Source organism: Alligator mississippiensis, chromosome 3 (genome assembly GCF_030867095.1).
Source record: "Alligator mississippiensis isolate rAllMis1 chromosome 3, rAllMis1, whole genome shotgun sequence".
Taxonomy (NCBI): domain Eukaryota; kingdom Metazoa; phylum Chordata; order Crocodylia; family Alligatoridae; genus Alligator; species Alligator mississippiensis.
This window is the reverse complement of record NC_081826.1, coordinates 280,342,184-280,367,839: the sequence shown is the minus strand read 5'-3', so window position 1 is coordinate 280,367,839 and position 25,656 is coordinate 280,342,184. Positions and strand designations below refer to the sequence as shown.

The 25,656-nt window shown below is 44.1% G+C and overlaps 1 protein-coding gene across 3 annotated transcripts in view; it reads right to left on the bottom strand.

Moving 5' to 3' along the window:
• Nucleotides 1-7,465: 7,465 nt before the first annotated feature.
• The window catches only part of SLC45A2 (solute carrier family 45 member 2), a 30,476-nt gene continuing 12,285 nt past the window's right edge, over nucleotides 7,466-25,656 (bottom strand). Inside the window, exons 4-8 of one of the 3 annotated variants that reach the window (XM_059725235.1) lie at nucleotides 20,715-20,858; nucleotides 18,648-18,771; nucleotides 16,577-16,782; nucleotides 15,885-15,962; nucleotides 7,466-10,664 (exon numbers count right to left, since the gene is read on the bottom strand). In XM_059725235.1, coding sequence (XP_059581218.1) covers nucleotides 10,437-10,664; nucleotides 15,885-15,962; nucleotides 16,577-16,782; nucleotides 18,648-18,771; nucleotides 20,715-20,858 — 780 coding nt within the window. In that variant the 3' untranslated portion in view covers nucleotides 7,466-10,436. The remainder of the gene's footprint in view (nucleotides 10,665-15,884; nucleotides 15,963-16,576; nucleotides 16,783-18,647; nucleotides 18,772-20,714; nucleotides 20,859-25,656) is intronic. The other 2 variants (XM_059725236.1, XM_006267764.4) reach the window with 2 other exon arrangements.

Here is a 25,656-nt window from a genome sequence, read left to right as displayed (position 1 = left end):
GTCAAAAACAGTAGACTTTGTGTACTTGTGTAGATTTTGAAATTTACTTTGAAAAGTCTGTAAAAATGGTATGTTTATCTTCTCAGCTCAGCTTTCTCGTATATGGTCATATAGAGAGAGAATCATAAACACTTAGATTAATGGTGCAACTATATTTTTGCCCCTTTCCTTTTCTCCTCAAACTAAAGATGAAGCTCAGAGAGACTCAAAGGAATTTTATTCCTCCTGCTGTATCATAAAGAGAATTATTTACTACGCTCCAATCAGACATGCCTGTGCAAACCCAGTGATAGCAATTAGGCTGCGCAGTTGTCAGCACGCTCCTGATCTGAAGACAATCATGATTCCATAGCACTAACAGACTAATTTCACCTGCTGAGCTTGCCTAGTTGATGATGAAGTATGAAAAAAAAAGAACGGAGTTTGTACCCCGAGCTTTAAGGGACACAAATGTATGAATTGATGTATCCAAAACACTTCTAGGAATCTGACTAACGTTGCTATGAAATTATTGAAACACAAACATGTAATTACTATGCTTTTTTTTTTTTTACAGACACCCCTCTCAAAGGAGAAGCAGTGTAGTAAGGTATTGCCTGTGGACAACTAAACAACACATCCTTGCTAACTCTTATGATTTTATGACAAGTCTCACAATATATGGTGCTTTTCTTAAAGTTTCAGCTCCTAGAGTCAAGTGATTCGGAGAGAATCAGCTTGCATTTAAAACTAAACCAATTAGGCTTGAATCATGATTTCTGAAGGCTAGGGGCTAGCACTGTTGTGAATATTTTGCTTAAATTCCACAGAGACCTAATCCTGCAGCAAGTTCCTTGTGGCCACGCACACACGGAGGTAAATCACGATTCCTAAGCCACTATTGCTTCTATGTCATGTAGGGTTCAGGGTTCTTGGTTCAGCCATATGGGGCTGTTTGCAAGAGTGTTGCCTTACTTCTATACTTGTAATATTCATCTATTAACACTAGATCCATAGCTTGACACTGGCTGGAATGGATAGGAAGAAGGAGTCTGAGAGCTGGTAGCTGTAAATGTGCTACTGGGCTGATACATAGGTCTGGGCTGTGTGTGGCCCTGCAGGTGGCTTTGGCAAATGTGTCTGCAAACATCTCCCCAAGCTATACATGGACTATAAACATACCTTAATCAGAGATCAGCAACTTATGTCCCATGGGCTGGATGCTGCCCACCAAGAGACTGGATTCAGCCTGTGAAAGTCTGATCCAGTCTGTATTTTAGAAAAGGCTGTTATGGATAGGTTATTCCCTGCTTCCGCTGATTTAACCTGCATTTTACTAACAGCCAGCTAATCTGCTGCTGCTCTAGTTCCAGCCTCTGTGCTCCCTGGGGAAGACTGCTTTCTCACCTCCTACTCCCTCTTCCCCCTTCTGCTTGGACTCACTGGCACCACTGAATTAGCCACTCCTAACCCTTGCTCACCGCACTTGTCAGCAGCGATGGTGAGCAGAGGCTGCGATGGAGGATGTGAGAGAGAGAGACCTTCCCATGGAACACCGTTGGCTGGAGAATCAGCAGCCTGCCCATAGTACAAGATTGCCTTTTGTTGGTGGCGATACTTTATCCTGTTGTGTATGTGATGCTTTCTTGAGCCTGCTATTTCTTCTGAGGCTGCAAACAGTCATCACCTTTGGGCTACTATAAGCATTTGTATGGTGGCACAAAGCAAAGGCAAATGGACATCCATACCCTTTGTCGGACTACAAATGTCCACATTTGTAGCCATAAACGGGTGGTATTAATTTGTGCTGCTATTTTGCAGCTGGCATCTATTTGTTTTAAGCCAGGAGAGTGGGCAGCCCAGGGCTGCCTGCACTCCCTAGTTGCCCCAGCCAGGCGCTCTTGGGGCGTCAGGGGCCAAATCCTGTGTGCCCTCCAGGAATTCCTCTCAGGAATTCCCAGGACATGCAGGATTGGACCTCCAAAGCCCTGGGAGTGCCTGCCTAGGTTTCCCCATTTGCAGGGATGTGACCAGGGTTTCTCACTCAGGACATGCCTCTGCAGGTAGGAAAACCCAGGGTTCTCCTGTTTTCAGAAGCGTGCCCCAAGTGTTGTCCTGCAGGATTGGTCCCCTGCCACTCCTGGGAACAGCAGAGGCCTGACCCTGTGAGACAATGGGTGGCACATCCCGGGTTAGCTGATCCACTTAATTTGGCAACATCTGTTTATAGCCCGAGTACTCACACAGCAGCGTACAATGGAAAAGAGAACCAATCCTGCAGTCCATGATGGGCATTTTGCCAGAGTAATTGACTGAATGATTGGACCCAGTATGATAGGCAGCTGCTACTTAGAAATGTCAGGAAGGAAAACAGAAGCTTGGTCTAGTTATAGAATTGAAGGTGAGAAACAGGATGGAGATGCCAGCTGCTGAATTGAGAGGGAAAGCATGCCATCCAAGAAGGTTGGTTTATTTTTTTCTTTGGAAAGGTGCTACTTTAAAATGACCCCGAGTCTGATCACTTGAAAAGACTCACATGAGACTGTACTTCTCAGACAAAGAAAAGGTTTCAAACCAACAAGTTGCTAATGGAAAACAAGTTGTTTTGAGAATATTTGCAGCTCAAACCTTGATGTAGTAGCCAGAGAACTCTAAAGCCATGTCTATACAGCAGGTGAAGGTCTGACTGCAGTACAGATATGCCTATCCATGCTAGCTTTAACCTACCTACAGTTGCATAAGTAGGTGTGGGCACATGGGGTGCCAGTTTAGAGGGGGCACCAGAATACTGGTCCCTAGGGAGATAGCACCACGGCAGCAGTAACTGCAACCCCTTCTCCCAAGCAGCATTTCTGTCCAGGGCACCAAAATTCCTAGTTATGCCTCCGCCTCACTAATATGGAAAAGTTAACAGGAGTGGAGAGCACTAAACATTTTCTCAGTTACACTTAGTGTATATTACTCTGAATACATGCAAAAGAACAGACTACTACCATATAGAATGGTGTCTTCATCTGATGCATCTACAGAGGAGCAGAATCGCACAGGTGACACACAAGAAAGAGATTTAATACAAAAATGAGGGAGATTTAATACTTATGCAGAAAATATAGGGGATCAATATAAAAGTAAAACAAGTGATGCATTATTTGTTAGATTTTAGTAAGTTCCAGAGTTAAAAACAATTTAATAATTTAGTCTTGGAAGAATGATCAAAACTGATTGCTGCATTGTTATGCAGGTAGGCAGCAGTTGGGTACTGACAAATTCGCATCTCCACAAAATTAGATAAGAAGTATTTGATATTTTAAAGCTCTAAAGTGAGAAAAGCTATTTCAAGACGTTTTAGAGCAGATAATACCATCCTTGCTATCTATCCATATAACACTGTTTAGCAACATAAAGCACATCTCTATAAATCTTTGAGAATATCTGCCTGACAGCGCTTGCCCAACCTGCAGGGGCTGGTAATGATGTGCGGATATCAATGAAAGGAAAATGCTGCACTGTTACTGAGAGTACTGCCAAAGCTGAGATTTTTTATTTGACTCCTTACTTATATAATTTATTAGTAGGAGAACTTTTCATAAGAATAGTTCAAATTGCTGCTTTTCAAAGGAATCAAGAAGACCTAATAGGATTATTATGAAATATAAGGAAGTAAATTGGACTGATGGTAGTAACATGACTTATCTTCCAATGACTTCTAAGCAAGAGAATAAAAAAAAAAAACATTTTTTTTTTCATAATTGACTTGATTGTTTATTAAATTGGAACAAAGATAGGTTTCCTGAGGGAAAGAGAAACAAAACAATGTGTCAAGGTAGAAAAGTAACAAGGCTAAGCCTTGTCTTCTGCACCGATTCATTTGACCTAGGACTATTTATATGAAGGCTACCGTTCTGAATTATCACAGTGCTTGCTCTTATACACTTCCTATTTTATTAAAGTCCACATTACATCTTTATATATTAGATTTTATTTATACCAGTACAAACCTGACTGAACAAGATATGCCCCAGTGTCCTCTTGACTTCATAATAGGTTATTCCATCAAAGACACTCACTGGTCTGTTATTAAATGCAATGACTGATAATAATTTAGTCCATGTACCAAATTAAATTTAAAAGGCATAAATTGGATGTTTCATTAAATTGAGACTGCTACTTGTGCATTTTTTTATGACTAACACTTTTCAAGTACTTTTGCCTTGATTTGCTTCCTGTTTAGGAATGGGTTTTCGTGACATTCTAAAGGATTTTTCCTTTAAGAGAACACTGCTGGCATTCCTAGGGCTTTTTTTAATTTTAAGAATTATTTTTCAAATTAGGATACTTATAGTTTTGGTTGTGTGTCCTTTTTGTGTAGGGAGGTTAAGTCTCATTATTATTCCAGAATCTTGTATAGTGTTTTTTTATATTAAGATTCCTACAAGAGAATGAGAGCTGTTATGTGTATTGTACAACATGATCAAATGAACTTTACAAAGAAAAGTAATAAAAAATGTCGTGAACTCAACCCCTGAAACAGCCTTCTCCAAGTTTCTTCCTTAATATCATGCTTCTCCCTTCTCATAACATTATGCTTCTTACCTTGCTATAACATTTTAGACTCATAGCAACTTGCCAGGTATGAATGTTTTGCTTATTTGTCTTTGTTTGTATAATAGAACACAGTTGACCTTCACTATTCAAGCATTTTAAAGACCAGCATTTGCTAAATCCCGAGAGAAAAATATTGACAAAGGGAAAGGTAAACTTCCCAAAGGTTCCTCACACCAGAACCATGACATAGAATCACCTAAAAACAGGACTGGAAGGGACCTCAGAAGGCTGTGCAATCCAAACTCATAGTCCAGGCAGGATGATCCTTTTCTGAACCACTCCAGACAAATATTTGTCTAAACTTAAATCACAACTTTGCATTTGTTTTCTGCCTCATAATACATTTAGAGTCAAACTATGACCCCATGAACCTCTGGATCACTCATCTACAAGGCACACTGCTCTAGGGGAATGCTAAAGGACAAGGGTTGCTATATTTCTTAGAAAGCCTGTTACCCACGCCCCCATTTCTGTGACTTCTGCAGAGACCAGGCTCTCTTACTCTTCTAAAAGCCTTCCTCCTGGAAGATTTCACGGTGGGGAGGGGCTTTATAAGTTAAAGGCAGAGGGTCAGCATTAGCCTATGATAACAATCCCCAAAACAGAATCTCAGAAAAATTGTGTTGAGGTGGGGACAATGCGTCGTAGAGAGGCCATGGCTCTCACCTCTTCCTGTCTTCCCATATCAGCTCAAGGAGCTCAAATGTGACACACAGTCCATAAGGAGTTTTCACCAATGTCAAAATGAAGGGGAGAACACACTGAAGAGCTGTCCCTGTTTGTGCTGAACTCCCCATAGATTCATAGACGTTAGGGTCGGAAGGGACCTCAATAGATCATCGAGTCCGACCCCCTGCATAGGCAGGAAAGAGTGCTGGGTTTAGATGACCCCAGCTAGATGCCTATCTAACCTCCTCTTGAAGACCCCCAGGGTAGGGGAGAGCACCACCTCCCTTGGGAGCCCATTCCAGACTTTGGCCACTCTAACTGTGAAGAAGTTTTTCCTAATGTTTAGTCTAAATCTGCTCTCTGCTAGCTTGTGGCCATTATTTCTTGTAACCCCCAGGGGCGCCTTGGTGAGTAAATTCTCACCAATTCCCTTTTGTGCCCCCATGATGAACTTATAGGCAGCCACAAGGTCGCCTCTCAACCTTCTCTTGTAGAGGCTGAAGAGGTCCAGGTGCCCTAGTCTCTCCTCATAGGGCTTGGCCTGCAAGCCCTTAACCATACGAGTGGCCCTTCTCTGGACCCTCTCCAGGTTATCCACATCCCTCTTGAAGTGCGGCGCCCAAAATTGCACCCAGTACTCCCACTGCGGTCTGACCAGCGCCCGATAGAGGGGAATTATCACCTCCTTGGTTCTGTTCGTCATGCATCTGCTGATGCACGATAAAGTGCCATTAGCTTTTCTGATGACTTCGTCACACTGCCGACTCATGTTCATCTTGGAATCCACTAGGACTCCAAGATCCCTTTCCACTTCCATGCCCACTTTCTCTTCATAACCAAACTGCAGAGGAAAACAGGAGGAGAAAAGGCAAGAGAAGTTTAAATACAGCTGTGTAATGAAGAAGTCAACAGCACCTAGTTTTATCAGGAGCCATACTGCCGGGAGGGGTAAGAGCAACATTGAGAAGAAGGCAGTGTATACAAACACTGAAGGATTGAGACTGGAAGCCTCAGTACGGTCCTGCAGTGAAGACAGAGCTGTAGGTAAGGAAAGACAGCTGACATTTCTCCAGGGACCTGTTATAAGTGACACTAGGTGCATCTACACATGCACTTTTCTGTGGAATTGACTAATTAGCTCCACAGTAAAGTGTCACCGTCTACACTTGTGCCACTATTAGGTGCAGTAAATTAATTATAGTACTTTCCAGGACAAGTTCTATCCTATTGCAGAGTTCTTCAGTGTGCTGAAACATATGTAGACAGTGACCGGGGCTGACTGGTGCTACAGTGTGGGGCAGGGGCAATGCATAGAGGGTGCACATGCACCCGTTACGTGTGGCGGTGCACTCCCTGCAAAAAGGTGCTGCCATCTACGAGTGGTCCATGATCGCCCCTGGCCGCTGCCGACACTGCTGGCAGCGCCTGCCGGGAGTCGCTGACCTATGGTCAGTGCTCGCCACCCCCTCCCCGCAGCCAACAAACAGTGCCAGTGGCATGTGCAGGAGCTCCCCACTCACCATTGCCGGCTGCCGCCAAGCCGTGCCCCCCTAGCCACTGGACCAACTAATGTCCCAGTGGGACCAACTGCAGAGTAGTGAGAGATGTTAGATAAGCTTTCAGGCACAGAGTGACCTGAAGAAGGGCACTGTTGCTGCTTACAAACATAAAACCCCCACAAATTATAGCGCTTTACTTTAAACTCTGTGTCCCTGTGCTGAGCCCAGAGCATGTTTGGAAGAGGCATCACCTAAGTTGGACCCGGCTCACCCAACATCTGTATAGATCAGGTGCTTCAGCGGAGCTTTTATGGAACTTTTATGCAATAGCTGATTGAATCAGCTGTTAGACGGAAGCACCAAAAAGCCCTGATGAAGTTCCCAGTCTATACAGACACCGCAGAGCTGGGTTGAACTAACGCACTGCTTCTTCCAGTAAAAGCACATGTTGTTTTTTAACATGTCTGTCAGTGCCCAGCATGCCTGAAAGTTTGTCTAACATCTTTCCTAACTATATGGTTGGTCTAATAAAAGACAGCACAATAAAACACTTGCTTTTTGCATGTTTCCTGGACCATCCCAACTCCAGCAAAACTCCAGCCCTGCTAGAAATATCCTGGCAGTCATGAAAGTGTAAAATGTATCTCAAGGTGGCAGGTCAGTACAGAGATATCCAAACACTCAGTACCAATGAAGAAACACAGACTGAGCTATTAGGGCAGGCAGGTACTTCATTATCTGATACATTAGACGCCATGTTTGATTGAACAGTGCTGATTAAAAACATACACACATTTCTGTCACCACTCATTACATAATAGTACCTCAGGAGCAGCCATGGCTTAACAGTTAACAAAGCAATTGGATATGAAAGGCATAATACAAATAATACTTCTCTTCCAAAAACAAATAGAGTATTTTGGAAACAAGTAGTAAAATGAACTATTTTAATATGCTTTAACCATGATTAACAGGGCTGGTTTTGTGCTTCTTATGAGCCATGGCTCTTCAAGTGACTCCAGTTAGGAAGAAATGCAGAATCTGTCTCCCCCACTCTTTACTCTTAATCCATAAGGTCCCTTTTGAAATTTCAGTAGAGCTTACTAGACTCTGGATGGAATGACTCAGGATCCACTCCATGTAAAGAACTCTAGCATCATAATAAAAGTAAGAATACAAACTCTGTAGTTACATATGTACTGGTTTGCCTTCAGAATTTAGTAGATTGGTTTAATGTGTGCAGCCAGTACAATTTATGATAATGTTTTGCTGAATGGAATTAGTTCACCAAAATATTCTGTAACAGGCTGTGAAAGGAGCAAGAATAATTCAATCAAAGTTTGATCCTTTATGAAGGGCAGAAGGGGAGAGAAAACAGAGATTAAATTATTCAATTATGGTAAATGCTGTAGCACTCAGCTTGAGTGTTTTAAGTTGCTCACAAATTTTAGAATTTTTGGTCAAGATTTTTTTTTAAAAAGTGCCTAAAGTTTGAGTTTATTTAGGAAATTAAACAAGAGCCCATACTTTCAAAATGGGAATTGCAAGAAGCTTCTCATAAGCTCTCTATATAGATGCTAAACTATGTCTGGCTAAACATTCTTGAAAACTTTAGGGTATGCACAAACAATACAATTGCATTGAGTTAACAGGGAGCAGCAACTTACCATAGAGAGACTGACATGCAGTTACTGTCTGTCTGCCTGCTCTTACTCCATGTGAGAGCTAAACTGGGGCAGGTTATCCCTGAATGAGTCAAGGATAAGTTGCCCTGGTTTACTTTTCACTTGCTGCAGTGTAAGGGCAGGCAGAGGAGTAGTTAGTAGGGTTGTGTGAAACAGCACCATTTTGTTTCAACTTGCATTTTGCCGTTTCGAACGGACAGTGTTTTGTTGTCATCATTTCATTTCATTTCGAAGCACTGCTCCATTTCATTTCATCAAAACTGTTTCAATGTGTTTCAATGTTTTGCCCATTGGCTATAATGGGGAATCATGAACATGCTATAACTTTGTCACTTCTTGCTTGATTCACACAAAAATTGTGAGGATGGTAGCTCCTTCTGAGGGCATGAAGCCTGCCAAGTTTCAAGGAGACAGGTGCAGGAGTTTCTAGGAAACTGCACCTCAAACTGCTAAAAGCAAAACTCATGTCACTTGCCGGCAGCAGCAGCTTCCTGTCATCCCGCGTGCAGATCTGGGGGCCTGTGCCCCTGGGAGAGCTGTGCCGGACTCCTCCCAGGGTGCAGGCCCCCGGATCTTCATGCAGGACGACAGGAGGCTGTAGCTACCGCCTGGGATTGGCGCTGAGCATAGCCCACGCCCAGCACCAGGAAGACTGCTGCTGCCACTGGCCCCAGGCAGCAGTGGCACTCTCGTTAGCCCATGTGCAGGTCTGGGGGCCGCACCCCTGGGAGGAGTCCGGCAGCACTGGGAGGCCAGGTTGAGCTCCATGGGGCTGGCAGAGCTGCTCAAAGTGCAACCCTGGCTCTCCTCACCTCCCGCCGCCAGGCTGCACTCCGAGCGGCTCCACTAGCCCCATGGAGCTTAGCCTGGTGGCGTGAGGTAGCAGGAGAGCCAGTGCTGGAGCAGCTCGAAGCACAGCCCTGGTGAGTGCAGCCCGGCGGGGTGAGGCTCCACAGGCCCACGGAGCTGAGCCTGGCAGCAGGAGGCAGGGGAGACCCACTGGCCAGGGCTCCGAGCAGCTCCGCCACTGGCTCTCCACTGCCAGGCTCAGCTCCATGGGGCTGCAGAGCTTCCTGCCGCCAGGCTGTGCTTGCCAGGGCTGCACCTGGAGCCCGGGCTGCGCTCCAAGTGGCTCCACCACTGGCTTTCCCGCTGCCAGGAGCTCTGTGGGACTGGCAGAGCCACTCAGAGCGCAGCCCTGGCTCTCCCCTGATTCCCGCCACCGGGCTGCTTTGAAACGCAAAACATTTTGAAAGTTTCAAAACATTTCGAGTGCCCTCATTTCATTTCAAAGCTGTTTCAAAGCCTTTTGTTTCATTTCGATTTTACTGTTTCAAGCTCAAAACGCATTGAAACAACTTCAAAACAAAACACCGGTTGAAATATTGCACAGCCCTAGTAGTTAGTTACCATGTTTTATTCATCCCATTTTCCCATTTACTGATACTGGAGGACCCCCCCACCCTGCTCCTGTGAGACCCTTTATCTGCCCCAGCATTGCAGCACTCATGAGCTGCCTGCTACCTAGAGGTAAGTAGAAAAAAAACCATTTAAAGCTGCGTCTATGTCTGAATCAATTCAGAGGGTTCCAATTTGCTTCAGAGAGATTAAAGGGTCCTCTGATTCAATCCAGATTCGGAGATTCAGCCACCGAATCAGGCTGAATCTCTGCCAAGTTGAATCAGGGACCAAAGCTTCATTCAGCCCTACTGCTGTGTACAAAAGTGGCTTAGCATACTAACACATTTTGACCAAAGGAAGGGAAGCAACAAAGCAGTTAGAACAGACAAGCCTTCAACTTGAAAAGTTAGGCAATTAGTTGTATCAAGAATCTCTACTTAGTGAATAAATAACTCCCTGGGATTGTAATTACATCACATGAATAAAAAAGGGAGGGAACACTCAGGAAAGACCAGTATGAAAACAGCACCACATAATATACAGATCAGGAGAGGAAATTTGCCCCTGTAGTGATTTATTTCATCATCCATGTGTTGTTCTATTCCACGTATCGTACAAACAAAGCAACAAAGCAACAGCCTATCAATGACACAGCCGATGCGGAAATCACGACCACTACAACACTGCCAGCAGCACTGACCAAGAATCCTAGGCCCACTCCAACAATGATCTGTGCCAGCTGCACCATGCAGGTAAGTGCAGCACAGTCAATTCCTTTCCCTCGCCCAGGGTCTTCTGCTTTTCCTTTATGCTGCTGCTTCTGACTCTGCAAGAAAGCATAAAACAAACCCTGGTCAAATGAGACGAAACTGATTGCATACAGCTCTTGGCAGCCCATTTATAAATGCTTCTCCTAGCGGAGGCAGATGGTGCATGAAGCATCTTAGCAGGCTCCTCGTGCTCTCTTTTTTGTCTGCCAGTGCCAGATTCCAAGTACAAGAGTCAGTGTTACAACATAAAAATGACCATTACAAGTCATTACAAGCAACAATAGGTTGTTTTTGGGAGAGTTTAAAACTGTAAATTGTCCCATTTCTCTTGCCAATCACCTCTTTCTCTATACCCTATTGCAGGATGAGCTTGGGGATATTTAGTCTCGTAGCATGACTTGAAGATGAGCAGATTTAAGGCAGCAGGATCATTTCAGAGTGTAGGACCCCTCATCAAGTCTGCCCTGTCTTAAGCTTCCTCAGGGTAAATTAAGGATGTTAGTGTTACGATCTGAACTACCACAGTAAACATATGACTAGTGTGTACTGCTGAACAGCAGCCATTTTCTCTTCCCCTGCTATGCAAAAGCATAGCGCAAAGCTGAATTTAGCACTCCACATCTAAGCAATGCATAGCTAATAGTCTATTAACCACTGGAGGCAAAAAATACAATTGATTTAAGTTTTATCTTGAGTCTTGTGGCTACACTTCTCCAACACTCTGATTTCTTTTGTGAAATTAATCCTGAAGTGAGAATCTGCACATCCATATTTCTGCTGTTAGACTCAAAAATACAGAAGGCAATTCATTTCAAAGTCACATTGTCAAGGCATTGTGGTAGGTAAGCAGCCATGCCCCCTCATACTCCTTACCACAAAGGAAGCTCGTTCCTTTCTGTAAATGCTTTTCATATTGGATTGGAAAAATGTATTCCATTTTAAAAGGAGTATGGGAAATTCAAATATTAGAATCTTCCAAATCCAGTACATTCAGCTGGACTTGACTATTTGGGAGTAACTTGTATCTAGTGCAGTAGACAAAACTGAGGGCCAATATTCTAACCCCAGATGCAGTTTACATTTCATAGAATACATATGAATGGGAAAAATCTGCTCTCTGTTCTAGGATTTTCTTGAACAGTGCAATCTAACTGCAATTGTTTTCGACTCCATTATGCAAAAGCTTTTCATCTGAAGTATTTCAAACCCTTAGATCATAAGTTTTATTGAAATGGCAAATGTTTGCCAGCTGTGCCTACTCTCGAAATGTACCTGTAGTAATAAGGACAAGTGTATCAGTGTTTTAACAAATGCAGTCTGTGACTTGACTCTTCTTAGTCATTCCATCATGTATAGTAGAAGTTAAGATAAACTAATACAATTAAGACAAAATAAGCTAATGTCCCATCAAATCTCCTAAAAGAGCAAATGAAATAGCAGATATCAAAGGAAAACCACTTTTCTTCTGATTATATCTTTGATGATATTAGCTTATTAAATATGAACTTCATGGCATCTTTTAACTCACTTGCATCTAGTGATCTAGACCAGTGGTGCTCAACCTTTTGCTCCTAAAGGCCAGATGAGTGGCGCAGGGCTGGTCTGCAGGCCAGATCAGGCCCTGGGATAAGTACTGCCTCCTCCCTGCCCCATGTATTAGGATTGGGTCTCGGGGACTTGGTACTTGTTCCCGCCTGCATTGGTTCTGGAGATTTGGCAGCAGGGAATTGGTGGCATTACTCCCCTACCACCAAATTTCCAGACCCATGGGGAGCCCTGAGAGCCAGATGAGACTATGCCGTGGGCCGGATCTGGCCAAAGGGCAAGAGGCTGAGCACCCCTGATCTAAGCTAAACATGCTTGAACTTATTCAGAGCTAGATTTGGATTCTTGCATCTGCTTCCTAATCACCACAATGGTTTGATTCAAAGCTTGGGATATGATTCCCATGAGTTTTGAAGTTCAGTCCATCACTTGTTAAATCTTCCTGAAATTCTTAATGGCAGGTCACCTCAGTTGCCAGGAACAGAGAAATTAATAGGCAAAATTAAAAATTAATTCAGTAAAATATTTCATCCTACAGAGAACACCCTCAGGATTCAATGGAGCATACAGTTTCCTGTAGTTGTCTTTCAGATCTCAGTGCTTAAAAGGCACCACTGTTTACAATTTCACTTGCTCTCAGTCGTACAAAACAGCAGGGCATTTCTACATGGCCTCAATCTAGCTTTGCCTTGCTTGTAATTTTAAATTTATATTATGGTTTCATTGCTTACATTTGCATTTCATGTATTCATCTCCTCAAATGTTCCAGTCCCAGTATATCATGAATCATTTTGTAAAGATAAGGTCATCAAACTTCATGTTCATCCTCCTCCTTTCAGACTCTCACAGATGTAGGAAACTTCGAAAAAGTTTCCACGAAAGGCATTAACACCTTATTCAACACAACATGAAAACCCTACTCTAGCCAGGAAAACAATTGAATTGAGTGGAAGGTATGCAGCCCTTAAAAGGGTTACTTTAGGAGCAATATTAGATGCTGTAGGGGACTAAACACAGACTCCAGACATTTTTATAATGTAATGTCCACTGCTACATTGTAGGGAAAAGGCACATTGTCAGAAGAGATGTAAATGCATGTCAGGCATCATAAAAAATGAGGGTTGGAAGAGACCTCAGGAGATCATGTAGTTGAACCCCCTGCTCAAAGCAGGACCATCCCCAACTAGTTCATCCCAGCACAAGCTTTGTCTACCCAGGGCTTAAAACCTTCCACAGATGGAGGCTCCACAACCTCTCTGGGTAACTTGTTCCAGTGTTTTCCTATCCATCTAGTGAGAACATTTTTCCTAATATCCAACCTAAACTTCCCTTGCTGCAACTTGAGACCAGTGCTCCTTGTTCTGTCATCTACCACCACTGAGAACAGTCCAGCTCTACTCTCTTTGTAACCACCCTTCAGCTATTACATCTCCCCACAGTCTTCTCTTCTCCAGATTAAAAAAGACCAGTTCCCTCAGCCTCTCCTCATAAGTCGTGTGTCCCAGCCTCCTCACCATTTTGTTGACCATCACTGGACTTTCTCCTATCTGGCCAGTTTTCTATCCACCTTACAGGGCATTTATCCAACCCAGACTTTCTTAGCTTGCTTGTGAGAATGTTGTACCCTGCTGTCTTGCACCTTTCTGTAAAGCATGTCACCATCTGCTCACAGACTTAGGCTTTTGAATGCAACTCATTGTTCTTCAGGTTATTACAGTGCACTAAAAAGCTTGTCTAAGCCTATCCCAGCCATGCTCTTCGTCCAGTATCACCCACACAAATCCTTGCTTCTCACATATTTCCTGAACCACCACAGCTACAACATTATTCCATCAACTACCAAAATTTGCTTATCATATTTTAGGCACTTGGGGCAGATCTGCTTGTATAAACTGGTCCAGCACCACTGAAGCTAATAGAACGTCACAGATTTACACAAGATGGGGTTTAATCATCAAACTTGCTCTTGGTAAGCTAGGGGTGTGCACTGAGATAGATTACAAAAAAGAACTGATTGCTGAGTGGAGCTTTAAGCACTGCTACCATATGAATCCATAAGATTCATACTATATATTATATAATGCAAATACAGAGTTAGCATTATAGTGCACATATATTATTGACACTATATATACACACTATATACTGTATATAACATATATACTATATATATATTATTATGTTTCATATGGTAACGGTGCCTACAGCACAAATCAGCAATCAGAGTGCTAGTGCTTTAGGTGCAGTCCAAACACGTATCACAGCTTGTTCCAAAAGACACATGAGGATAAACAACTGTCTTGCTCAGAGCAGGACTAAATTATGAATGCTTTCAGTCTAGTCCAGTGGTCTCATACCAATTTAGTCTAGTGGTTAAAGCCCAGGATAGTACCATAGCACCTAGGTTGTATCTCCAACTGACTATATGCCTTGACTATAGGCATATCCTGTGGAGGCTAGGATGCTCTTGGGATGCTCTCAAATACCCATCTGCTCTCAAAGGAACATTCCAAACCCAAAGATGCTCTAGGGTCATCCCCACCTCCTGATCAAGTACTCCAGATCTCAAGTGCAGCCACAAAGGTATTTCCTAGAGCATCATCGCTAACGTGTTTCCAGGTTTGGGATATCCCAACCCTGGACTGGCTGGAATGTATTGCTTGTGTACACATGCCTTATGTGGCTCCACTCCTCCAAGAAGATCTTTGTTGAAGGATGTGGAGCAGGTCCTCAAGGAATTCATTTCTAAGCACTTGGAGGGGAAGAAGGTGATTAGGAACAGTCAGCATGGATTCACCCAGAGCAAGGCATGCCTGACCAACCTGACTGACTTCTGTGATGAGATGACTGGCTCTGTGGATGCAGGGAAAGCAGTGGACATGATATACCTTGACTTTAGCAAGGCTTTTGATACGGTCTCCCACAACATTCTTGCAAGCAAGTTAACGAAGTATGGGTTGGATGAATGGACTGTAAGGTGGTCAGAAAACTGGCTGGATCATCGGGCTCAGAGAGTAGTAATCAATAGCTCAATGTCTAGTTGGCAGCTGGTATCAAGTGGAGTACCCCAGGGATCAGTCCTGGGGCTGGTTTTGTTCAAAATCTTCATCGTTGACCTGGAAGATAGGATGGACTGCACCTTCAGCAAGGCTACAGATGACACCAAGCTGCAGATAGTAGTAGATACACTGAAGGGTAGGGCTAGGATTCAGAGAGACCTCAACAAATTGGAGGACTGGATCAGAAGAAATATTATGAGGTTCAATATTATGAGGTTCAAGGAGAAGTGCAAAGTCCAGCACTTAGGATGAACAATCCCATGCACTGGTACAGGCTGGGGACCAACTGGTGAAGCAGCAGCATTGCAGAAAAGGACCTGGGCGTTACAATGGCCAATAAGCTGAATATGAGCAAACAGTGTGCCCTTGTTGCAAATAAAGCTAATAGCATACTGGGCTGCATTAGTATGAGTGTTGCGAGCAGACTGAGGGAAGTGATTATTCCTCTCTATTCGGTGATGATGAGGCCACATCTGTGTTCAGTTTGGGGCCCCCACTACAGAAAGGATGTGGACAAATTGGAGAGAGTCCAGTGGAGGTCCACAAAAATGGTTAGGGGGCTAGGGCACATGACTTCCAAGGATTGCACCCTCAGCAAGGAGAGGCTGAGAGAACTGGGCATATTTAGTTTGGAGGAGACTGAGAGGAGATTTAATAGCAGCCTTCAATTACCTGAAGGGTGGTTCCAAAAAGGATGGAGCTAAATTGGTCCCAGGGGTGGCAGATGACAGAAGCAGCAATGGTCTCAAGCTGCAGCAAGAGAAGTTTTGTTTAGATATTAGGAAAACCTTAATCACAAGGAGGGCAGTAAAGGACTGGAACAGGTTACCCACAGAAGCTGTGGAGTCTCCATCATTGGAGGTTTTTAAGACCCGGCTAGACAAAGCCTTGCCTCGGATGATCTAGTTGGGGATGGTCCTGTTTTGAGCAGGGAGTTGGACTAGGTAACCTCCTGACATCCCTTCCAACCCTCATTTTCTATGATGTCTTCCCTGTGCTAACAGTGAGGCTTGCTAGGATCACTGCAGAACAGGCCTTTAGTCTTTTTGCCAGTTTCCCGAGAGGTAAATGGATCCAGTTCTTTCCTGACTTGCAAGTGGGCAAGAAATGTAATTTATATTTCTAAAGGGTTTTAAGATGCTTAAATGAAAATGTGCCATATAACTGCAATTAATTTGTATTATTAGTATTATTTATTCAACTCTTAAAGGTCTCCCTGGAGAAATTTCACTTCCTAATACCTGTGTTACCATAAATAATTTGAACTTACAATTAAATCCCTTTCCCCACTTAGATCATTTTTTTCTAAAGTGAATAGAACAAAACAAATACTGATTCCTTCTGTTCTTTGATATGAGACATACCTCTTCCTCCCTGTGATATTCTGCAATGAGATTGAACGGCACAGTGTACAGTGTGCTGGACATGACACCAAAGAGGGAGCACAGAGCCAGAGTAGAATGTACTCTGGGAAACAGTCCAATGAACCCAGTGCCTAGTCCAAAAAGCAGGTATCCAATGAAATAAAGTCCTTTTAATCTGATGTAAGGCAGCAGGGCTTTCTGTAGATCTATGAAAAGAAAGGAAAAAAGGCTTCTGAGACTTAAAATCCCAATATACTTCTTTTGAAAATTCATTTATAAGAGATTCTCTTTGATGAGATGAAAGTTTCATCTCTAAATACAAAGATCTTGTATAATCTGGGTACTTAATTCAAATGAAGGTAAGGCAAGTGTTTCCAGCAGCCTAGCCATTTGTAATTGCCTTCTGAAGTGCATGCTCCTATTCTGAAATAGGTATTCAGGAAGAACTCCCCATGTAGAATGGCCAGATTTAGTAGGGGTATTTGACACCACTTCTGTATGCTCCTGTTGAATTGAAGTGAGTACTTCACATCGGGCATGTCTACATGAGAAGCTTTACTGCAGGTAGTAGATTACAAGTAGTGGACAGAGGTAGTAGATTAACTGCACATTAGTTACTGCACAGTACCACTTGTGTAGATGCTGATCAAGAGCAAATTTGCTCCCAGTCAGCCACACCAGCAGGGGCCACAGGGCATGAGGGAGTTCTCGTTCCCCAGTCCTGGTGCTGCTCAGCTCCAGGTTCCTGGAGGGAACCTGGAGCTGAGCAGCACCGGGACTGGGGAGCTCTCTGCTTCCTGGCTCAGCAGGGGACTCACCAGTAGCTGTCCCGCTTGTGAGGCAGCTGTGTGCAAGCCCCAGGCTGGGCAGGGAAGCCCTGATGGGTACAGGGCTCCCTGGCAGCTGTGTCCAATGTGCATAGGGCTGGGAGAGCTGTGCCAGGTGCAGCTGTCGCCTGGCCTGTGCACTTCAGGACCCCTCCGGATGTGCACAGGGCCAGGTGACATGTGCTGCTGCAGCCGGCAAAGCTCTCCTCACCCCACGCGCATCAGGACCAGCTACTATGCCTCCTGCCATCCCCCAAGCTAGAATCCCAGGGGAACCTGGAGCTCCCCTTGGCTGCTGCAGTGGGGTTGAGCAGAGCAGGTGCAGCCCTGTCCTGGCTGTTCCTGTTGAGAGCAGATTTGCTTCCAACAGGGTGCACATGTAGACAAGCTCCCAGGGAAGGCTTACCGCACAGTATTTTACATCACACTAAAGCATTTACATCACATTAATTAGAGCATCACATTAAATTTGCTTCCAACAGGATGCACATGTAGACATGTTCCCAGGGAATGCTTACTGCACAGTAAAATACTACATGTGCACCCTGTTGGAAGCAAATGTAATGTGATACAGGCTGACTTCACAGTATTTGACTGTGCAGTCAGCCAGTATCACATTAAATGCATGTGTAGATGCACCCATATAGCTATAACTATTAGCCAATGGGAAAAGATCCACAAAGGCCATCCTATTAGATGCCTAACTTTGATCCCCACCCCTCCCCTCCCCCCAAGTCCTATTTACTTGTTTGCCTGGAGAATAAATGCATTCTTGAGTGGTGTAAACAATTTTTTTCCTTATCATCACCAGGCGAGGGGCTAGCAAGCAGTTTGGGGACCTGGATTAGCTCATCTGCAGGATTTTACAGGGTACTGCGATAAAGTGGTTTTGTGAAGACATCAAGTGGGGAGAGGCTATTAGAAGGACTACAGTGACAGAACTGGCAAGGGAAATAATACTTTGGAATTTCCTGCAGTGCTTTAACCCAACATTCACCATCAGGATAATTCTCAAATTTGGAGGCTATATTGCATGTAGAATTGAACCTTGCTTCCAGAAGAATCCCACTTCAATGTGTGGTAATCAGCACAAATACTGGTGCCCTTTATAACTTTCTATCAATAATAAGCACATAACATTCCTGGAAATTTTTAACCAGAAAGGCTCATGGATGGCTTTGTTTTTTCCAAAACCACAGGAAGGAAGGAGCTGATTCTAAAAAGTGCAGTGCCCAGGTACTTACAGGAATAGAGTGATGATGAAACTGCATTGATGCACATGCCCCAGCATCCAATCTCTACTCCTCTTTCATAGGTCAGGTAAGCTGTGGAGTTGTGAGGTGCATAAGGATCACCGTGGTATACAATCTGAAATACACCACAAGGGACATGGAAGATAACAAAGCTCTGTGTTTATATTGCACTGGCCACCCAAAGGAGTCCCTACACAAGGCTGAGATCCCTTTTGGCTGTGCATTAGCATACACTTCCTTTCTTTCCTTCTCTTCCTTCCCACTTCCACTTTCTATTTATTTTCCTTTTCTTCTTTCTCCCTTCATCTCATCTCCCCTTGCAGTGTCCTACTGTGTCCTCTCCTGGTTCTGTCTGTCCATCTCATGTCTCACTAAGTCTCTCTCCCGTTTCTCCTCTTCCCCTGTTTTCCTCACTCCTCTGGGTCTCCAAATCCCACCTTACTTTCTCCCCATCCCCTTCCTCTAGACTGTTTCATCTCTCTACCTTTGTTTTATTTTCCTTTCCCTCATTCTGCTGCCTGGGTGCCTTGGTTCTTATGCTTATTCTTCTTCTCTTGCCCCACCTGCTCCTTCCCCTTTGCCCTGCTCCACCCATCCCCTGGCCTACAGTTATTCATCCTCTTTCAGACTCTTCTTGCGCTCACCTCCACCATCACCCTTCCATCCACTTTTTCTAAGACTCCTTCTCTGATTTATTCTCCCACTCTCCCATTCATTCACATTACACATGGTCAGAAACACCATCTCCCTCTCACCTAGGAGTCCTATAAAAGGGCTGAGGGCCAGAAAAAAACGGGCTGCTAAGCACAAAGTGCTGGGATAACTGAGAGAAGGGGATTCGGCTGGAGGCAAGTAGGAACCTGAAGAATGAGAAGTACCCAGGGCCAGGGAGGCAAGAAGCAAAGAAAGCCACTTGGGTAGGGCATGGGGAGCCATGGCTCTGATCACTGGGTATCCTGAAGGAAAGGACTCATGGGTGGCAGAGAGCTGAGGTCATTTCTCCAGAGGAGACACTGCAGCACAGACTAGACTACAGGGCAGGGAAAACCTGATAATTAAAGACAGGAGTTGAGCTGAATGGTGAGAGCAGTGTTACACTACCCTAGGGAAGTTATGTTGCTGAGTTTCCATCTCCTAAATCAGGGCTGTTCAACTGCTAAGTGGCTAGAGGCTGCATGCCACATGGGCCACACCACTGGGAGCCACCTGCTGCATCAGTGGGGGCCACATATCATGCAGGCTGCACCACTGGGGTCAGCACAGTGGGAAGGCTACACCAGTGGGGCCATAATGCTGGTGTGATCCAGGCAGCAAAGCCATGACCTCCCCACCCATAAAGCTGCACACTGCACCCCATGCACAGGAGCCCTGGATCCCACCCTCAGGTCCTTAGCCATGGGTTCTCCCACTGCACCACACCACACAGATGCCCTGAATTTGTCAAGGGGACAGGGCCAGAAAAAGGAAGATATAGGAGGGTGGGACACTCCAAAGACCCCAGGTGCTGCTGCCGAATCAATGTGTAGAAACCCAGGGGGCACAAATTAAGTCCTCTCCAGCTGCATGAAGTTGGACAGCACTGTTCTAAATGAAAAGTGTGTGGACAACTGGTCCAGTGCCCCACGATGAAGCCTCTTTCAGCAAGAGGAACTAAAACCGCCTCACTAAGACTTTAATTAGGACACCTGCTCTTCACTGAATAGCTCCAAGGCCAAAGCTTAGATCTGAGGGATTTGCAAGAGATCTCTGAGCTTTGTTCTAAACACTTACATGGAAATGGATGTCCTTCCAGGTGACATTTAAAAATCAGCATTACACTTTTTCAGCAGAGCTTAGTGTTCAAAGGCAGGAAGGTATTTTTTTCCCCTACTAGTCACCAACTCAGTTCTATAATGAGGCCCTGAGGGCATTCATCTCTTTTCTAGACAAAATTCATTCAGCCAGTCTAGGTGTTATTCACTCTGGCATTGTCACTCCTTAAGCAAATATATAAACCAATCGTCTCAAAGGACTGCTTCCTGGGGGCTGGTGCTGGAAGGGGAATGTTATACATTTTACCTGCCCCATGAAATCAGTGAAGAAAAGCATGTTGGACAGGAAGGCTGTCCAACCGATGAGGTGGCTCACACACAGGCAGCGATAGTGGGACGGCATGCTTAAAAGTGCCTTCAGGAGAGACTTAATGGTCATCCGTCTCTGAACCTGAAAGAAAGCATTTAGCAAAAAATGTGTTGCTGCCTTGAAGGTTAACAAGTGATCTGACAGCTGGTAGATTAGGTAATTGTCTCATAAGGTTTAAGATGAGGATTCAACTCGCCAAAGAAGGAAGAGGCCTTCTTGAACCTGGGGCTCCTACATCTCAGACAAGCAAGTTGAGTGGTTGGATAGGAGAGGGACACCACTTTATTCTCCACCAGTTCTGTGAACAAGCCTCCATTTTTTTCCCCCGCTGAAACAATTTGGCAAGTTCAACGGACATTTGCAAATGATTTGGGAACGATCCAAAACCTATTTTGGAAGAAATTTAGTAAACCACTAAAAGCATTGGCCTGGGTCTCATGAGTACACAACTCCCATTTGGTTCAGAATTTTGACCTCAAGTTGCTATATGCTGATAATACCCCATCCTGGTCGCCATTCTCTAAATATTTTTAATAACTCACTTTTCTCTGAACTTGATTATGCTGTTAGCCAGTCTGGGGATAATCACTGTGTGTTGAGCTTTGAACAGCAGCAAGACTTTTCTCTAGTGAAGTTTTAAATCCTTAAAGGAATTTCAAAATTCAAGTTGCTGACTTTTACCTTGGAATTTGCTTTGCTAGTGCCATTTCTTTTAGTATAAATGCTGATTTAAATGAGATAAGGCTTTTGTTACATTAAAGTCATAGAAAGAATTAGATGCTGCATTATTAATGCAAGTAAAATGATTGTTGCTTGTACTCTTCGTAATCAAAGCATAAACATCAGCTAACTAAAGTATACAGCACACTATTGTATCTATTTGAATATGAGGTTGAGGAGTCAAAAATAGTTGATGTTGACTTTTAAAAGTGGAAATGAAAATATGTATATATAATATAGCATAGACAACACATATCATATACACTTATACATATGACACAGAGACAGTCATATTTTAAAGATGGAGATCTACAGTTGTGATCCTAAATCTTTTAAAATTAATGATTATCAACCAAGGTGCCACAGCACCTTGGGGTGCCTTGAGATCCTTTTAGGGGTATGGAGGGGTGTCAGGCAATTCTAACACTGTTAGGTGTGCAAACACAATTCATAAGATAAATCCAGAGAGTTCAAATAGGAATTCATACTGTTAAAAACATTCTAACCTGTTGTGATTTTCTGAATTCTACATAACAGAATAATATCTCTGATATTTTTCTGTAGTAAAAAAAACCAAGTGAAAACTAAGAGATTATACCTGGAATTTATCCATAGGTGCCTTGAGTCTAAAAAACGTTAGAAACTACTGCTCTAAAGTTAAACTATGGCTTGATTTCTAAAAGTGCTGAGCAACCAGCAGCTCTCAGGAAAACTAATTTGACATTTAATTTGAAGCAAAGGGATTATTTGTGGGGATAAGTGCTACAGAACATGACTAAAGGTTATAGAATGAGGCACAGAATAATCTGGCAACAAATGAAAGAACAACTGTACATTCAGTACAGATGTCTATTTACATTAAGCTAAATTATACACCACTAATAACCTAGGATTTATTCAGAAGATTCCTAACCTTCACTTTTAGAATATTTCATCTTAGAAAAACACACCTTCCTAACAAGATTGGCTAATTCTGTGTCATCTCTTTGTTCCTATTTGCAAAAGGTATAGCAATACAACCTGTTCTCATTCAGGAAAAAATTTATTTTTAAAGTAATGTACAAGTGTTTAATTAATTCATATTTATTCTGATTTTGTGGGTTTAGATATTTTAGCATTGGTCAAACAACAATATTGAACTCTCATACATTTTCACCCATTCTTCCAGTTTTCACTACCTTTAATATTTCAATAAGTCAATATTTGATACACCGAATAAACCAATTTAAGCTGAAAGAACTGCAGTTGTGGTCCAAGTCTATCATTTTTAATGGAGACCAAAACCAATCTGGGTCCCAGTCAGTGCAAATGGTGAGGGCAATTAACATGCAAGAGCATAGTTGTCCAGCTAGGACAAGTATGACCCTCAGCTGGAGATGCTTTTCTCAAAACCATTTATCCAAGGTTGTGATTACAACAAAGTACTTGGGAAGCATAGAATGAGTACTGCACAAGGGACAGCCAGAAGATCCTTGGAAGTACTGGATGAATGCATGCCTTTGTGACAGGTTTTCATACTTAGCCAAGCATATCGGAGAAACAGGAGATGCATAAGCAGGCTGTGAGCCTCAGGGAAAGGGTAGGAGAGAAGAATGGGACAATCTGGAATTCTCTAACGTATTGGGTGCTATTGATCCCCTGAAACTAGCTCTTGAAGATTGGCAGTCCAGTTCTGTTATGCAGCCTTCTTATCTTGCTTTTGGCTGACCTGCTCCCTATTCCTAAGACATGTGTGTGGCTTTTTGAATAGCAGTGACAAAAGGAAGCAGTGGGTATTCAGATTTACAATCATTGTGAAGAAGATGCTCAGGATGAGCAATGGTGATCAAAAATGATAGCTGCTGCACTTGGGCTGAGGAGATGATGGGGGCTCGTTATGTGAGGACTGGCCTCAGGCAATGCTGTAATGTGCTATGTTCCACACTTCTGACCACCTGATTGTGGGTTACATATTTTCCTTCGCTCATCTGGTCTTCTCTTCTTTCTCGGTTCATCTTCAATTCCAGCCTTGTTCTGTATCTAGCACAATGAAATCCAAGTAGCAGTTGTGGATGCTACTAAAATATAGAGCAAGGCATACCAGATTCCCTTTTATGTTGGAGCCTTGTTTTAAGCACCCAGATCTGAACATTCGGGCTGTAGGGTTCAGTTCCTTTCTAAAGAGTTCAACCAGAGATACTTGTACATGATTGCAACAGAGCAGAAGCAGAAACAAAGCAAACGGCTCATCAGTTCCTTGCTGACTGTGGAAAACAAACATGTAACAGGAGACCCAGGCCCTTGTCACTTTTAAGAGAGGAGAGCAGCTTACTGCTACAGTAGAGGACGGCAGGCTGGTCATCAAGCCCAAGTGGAAACCCCTGTGTGTGGCTAGGGAGCCATGTGATAGGAAGGGATGGGGCTCTGGGGGACATAAACTCAGTGCCTAGGCTCAAGCAAGCAGTCTGGTCCTGTATGCTACACAGAGAGGAGTTCCTGAGAGAGAAGGGCTGTAGGAAGCAGCTCGCCAGACAACTAAGTGAGCCAGAATGAAAGGGCTGCAATGGAGGTATGGCTTGTGGGGACATTAACCCAGAGTAGAGAGACTTCTAAACTGTAAAATGGCTTGCTTGTGTTTATGTTGCATTTAAGCTGGAGGCTAGAGGACTGAGTTGTCACTATGGGGAGGAGGTATGGAGGGGTGCCTGATGGGGCACTCTGCAACAGACAGCTTAGCCAGGGTCAGAAACCCAGAGGGCTGAAGATTGATACAATGAGAGCAACCCACACTGGCATCAAGGACCCAGAGGGCTGAAAACTGGTCTAAAGCAAGAATGCAAGTAGGGCCAGGGGTCCAGTCTGGCCACCCAGAGTACGAGTGTGAGACAGGGCTGAGACACAGGAGCTAAAGTCCAGGGCAGTGGCCCTGGGTTGAGGGGCACAGCCAGAATAAAGGGTCGACTCCAGGAAGGCTGAGGCCTGGACAAAGTTTCTGGGCCTGAGAGCCAGCAGCTGCATTCAGGTTTGGGGCGGGGGGCTCTAAATGAACATAAAGTAATATCTGCAAGGCATAGGCACAGCTACAGGGGAGGCCAGAGGCCACAAGTATAGCCTATAAGGTAATGCAGGGGTGGGCAAAATGTGGCCCACAGGCTGGCTGTGGCCCACCAGGCCATACTATCTGGCCTGCAGGCCCCGAAAAAAAACTTAGAAAATTAGTGTATCTGCCCCTGGCTGCCTGTCATGTGGCTCTCAATGGTTTGCCAAACTCAGTAAGCGGCCCTCCACCCAAAATAATTGCCCACCCCTAAGGTAACAGGTGCCCTGAGGCACCAAGAGGGCCATAGCTTTGCAAGCAAGCTAAGAAAGTACAGAATGGATGAATGGACTTTAAGGTGGATAGAAAACTGGCTAAAGCATTGAGGTCAGAGGGTAGTAATCAATGGCTTGATGTCTAGGTGGCAGCTGGTATCAAGTGTACTGCCCCAGGGATCAATCAAGGGGTTGGTTTTGTTCAATAACTTCATCAATGACCTGGAAGATGGCATAGAGTGCACCCTCAGCAAGTCTGCAGAAGATACCAAGCTAGAGGGAATAGTAGATATGCTTGACAGTAGGGCTAGGATTCAGAGTGACCTAGATGAATTGGAGGATTGGGCCAAAAGAAATTGCATGAGGTTCAAAAAGGACAAGTGCAAAGTCCTGCACTTAGGACAGAACAATCCCATGCACCAATACAGGCTTGGGACCAACTGGCTGGGCAGCAACTCTGTAGAAAAGGACTTGGGGGTTACAGTGGACAATAAGCAGAATATGAGCCAACAGTGCCCTTGTTGCCAAGAAGGCTAATGGCATCCTGGGCTGCATTGGTAGGAGTGTCACCAGCAAGTCACGAGAAGTGATTATTCCCCTCTATTCAGCACTGGTGAGGCCACATCTAGAGCACGGTGTTCAGTTTTGGGCCCCCCACTACAGAAAGGATGTGGACAAACTGGAAAGGGTCAAAGCAGAGGACGACAGAAATGGTGAGGAGGCTGGGGGACATAACTTATGAGAAAAGACTGAAGGAACTAGGCTTATTTAGTCCTGAGAAGAGGAAACGGTTGGGATTTAATAGCAGCCTTCAACTACCTGAAGGGGGATTTGAAAGAGGATGGAGCTGGACTGTTCTCAGTGATGA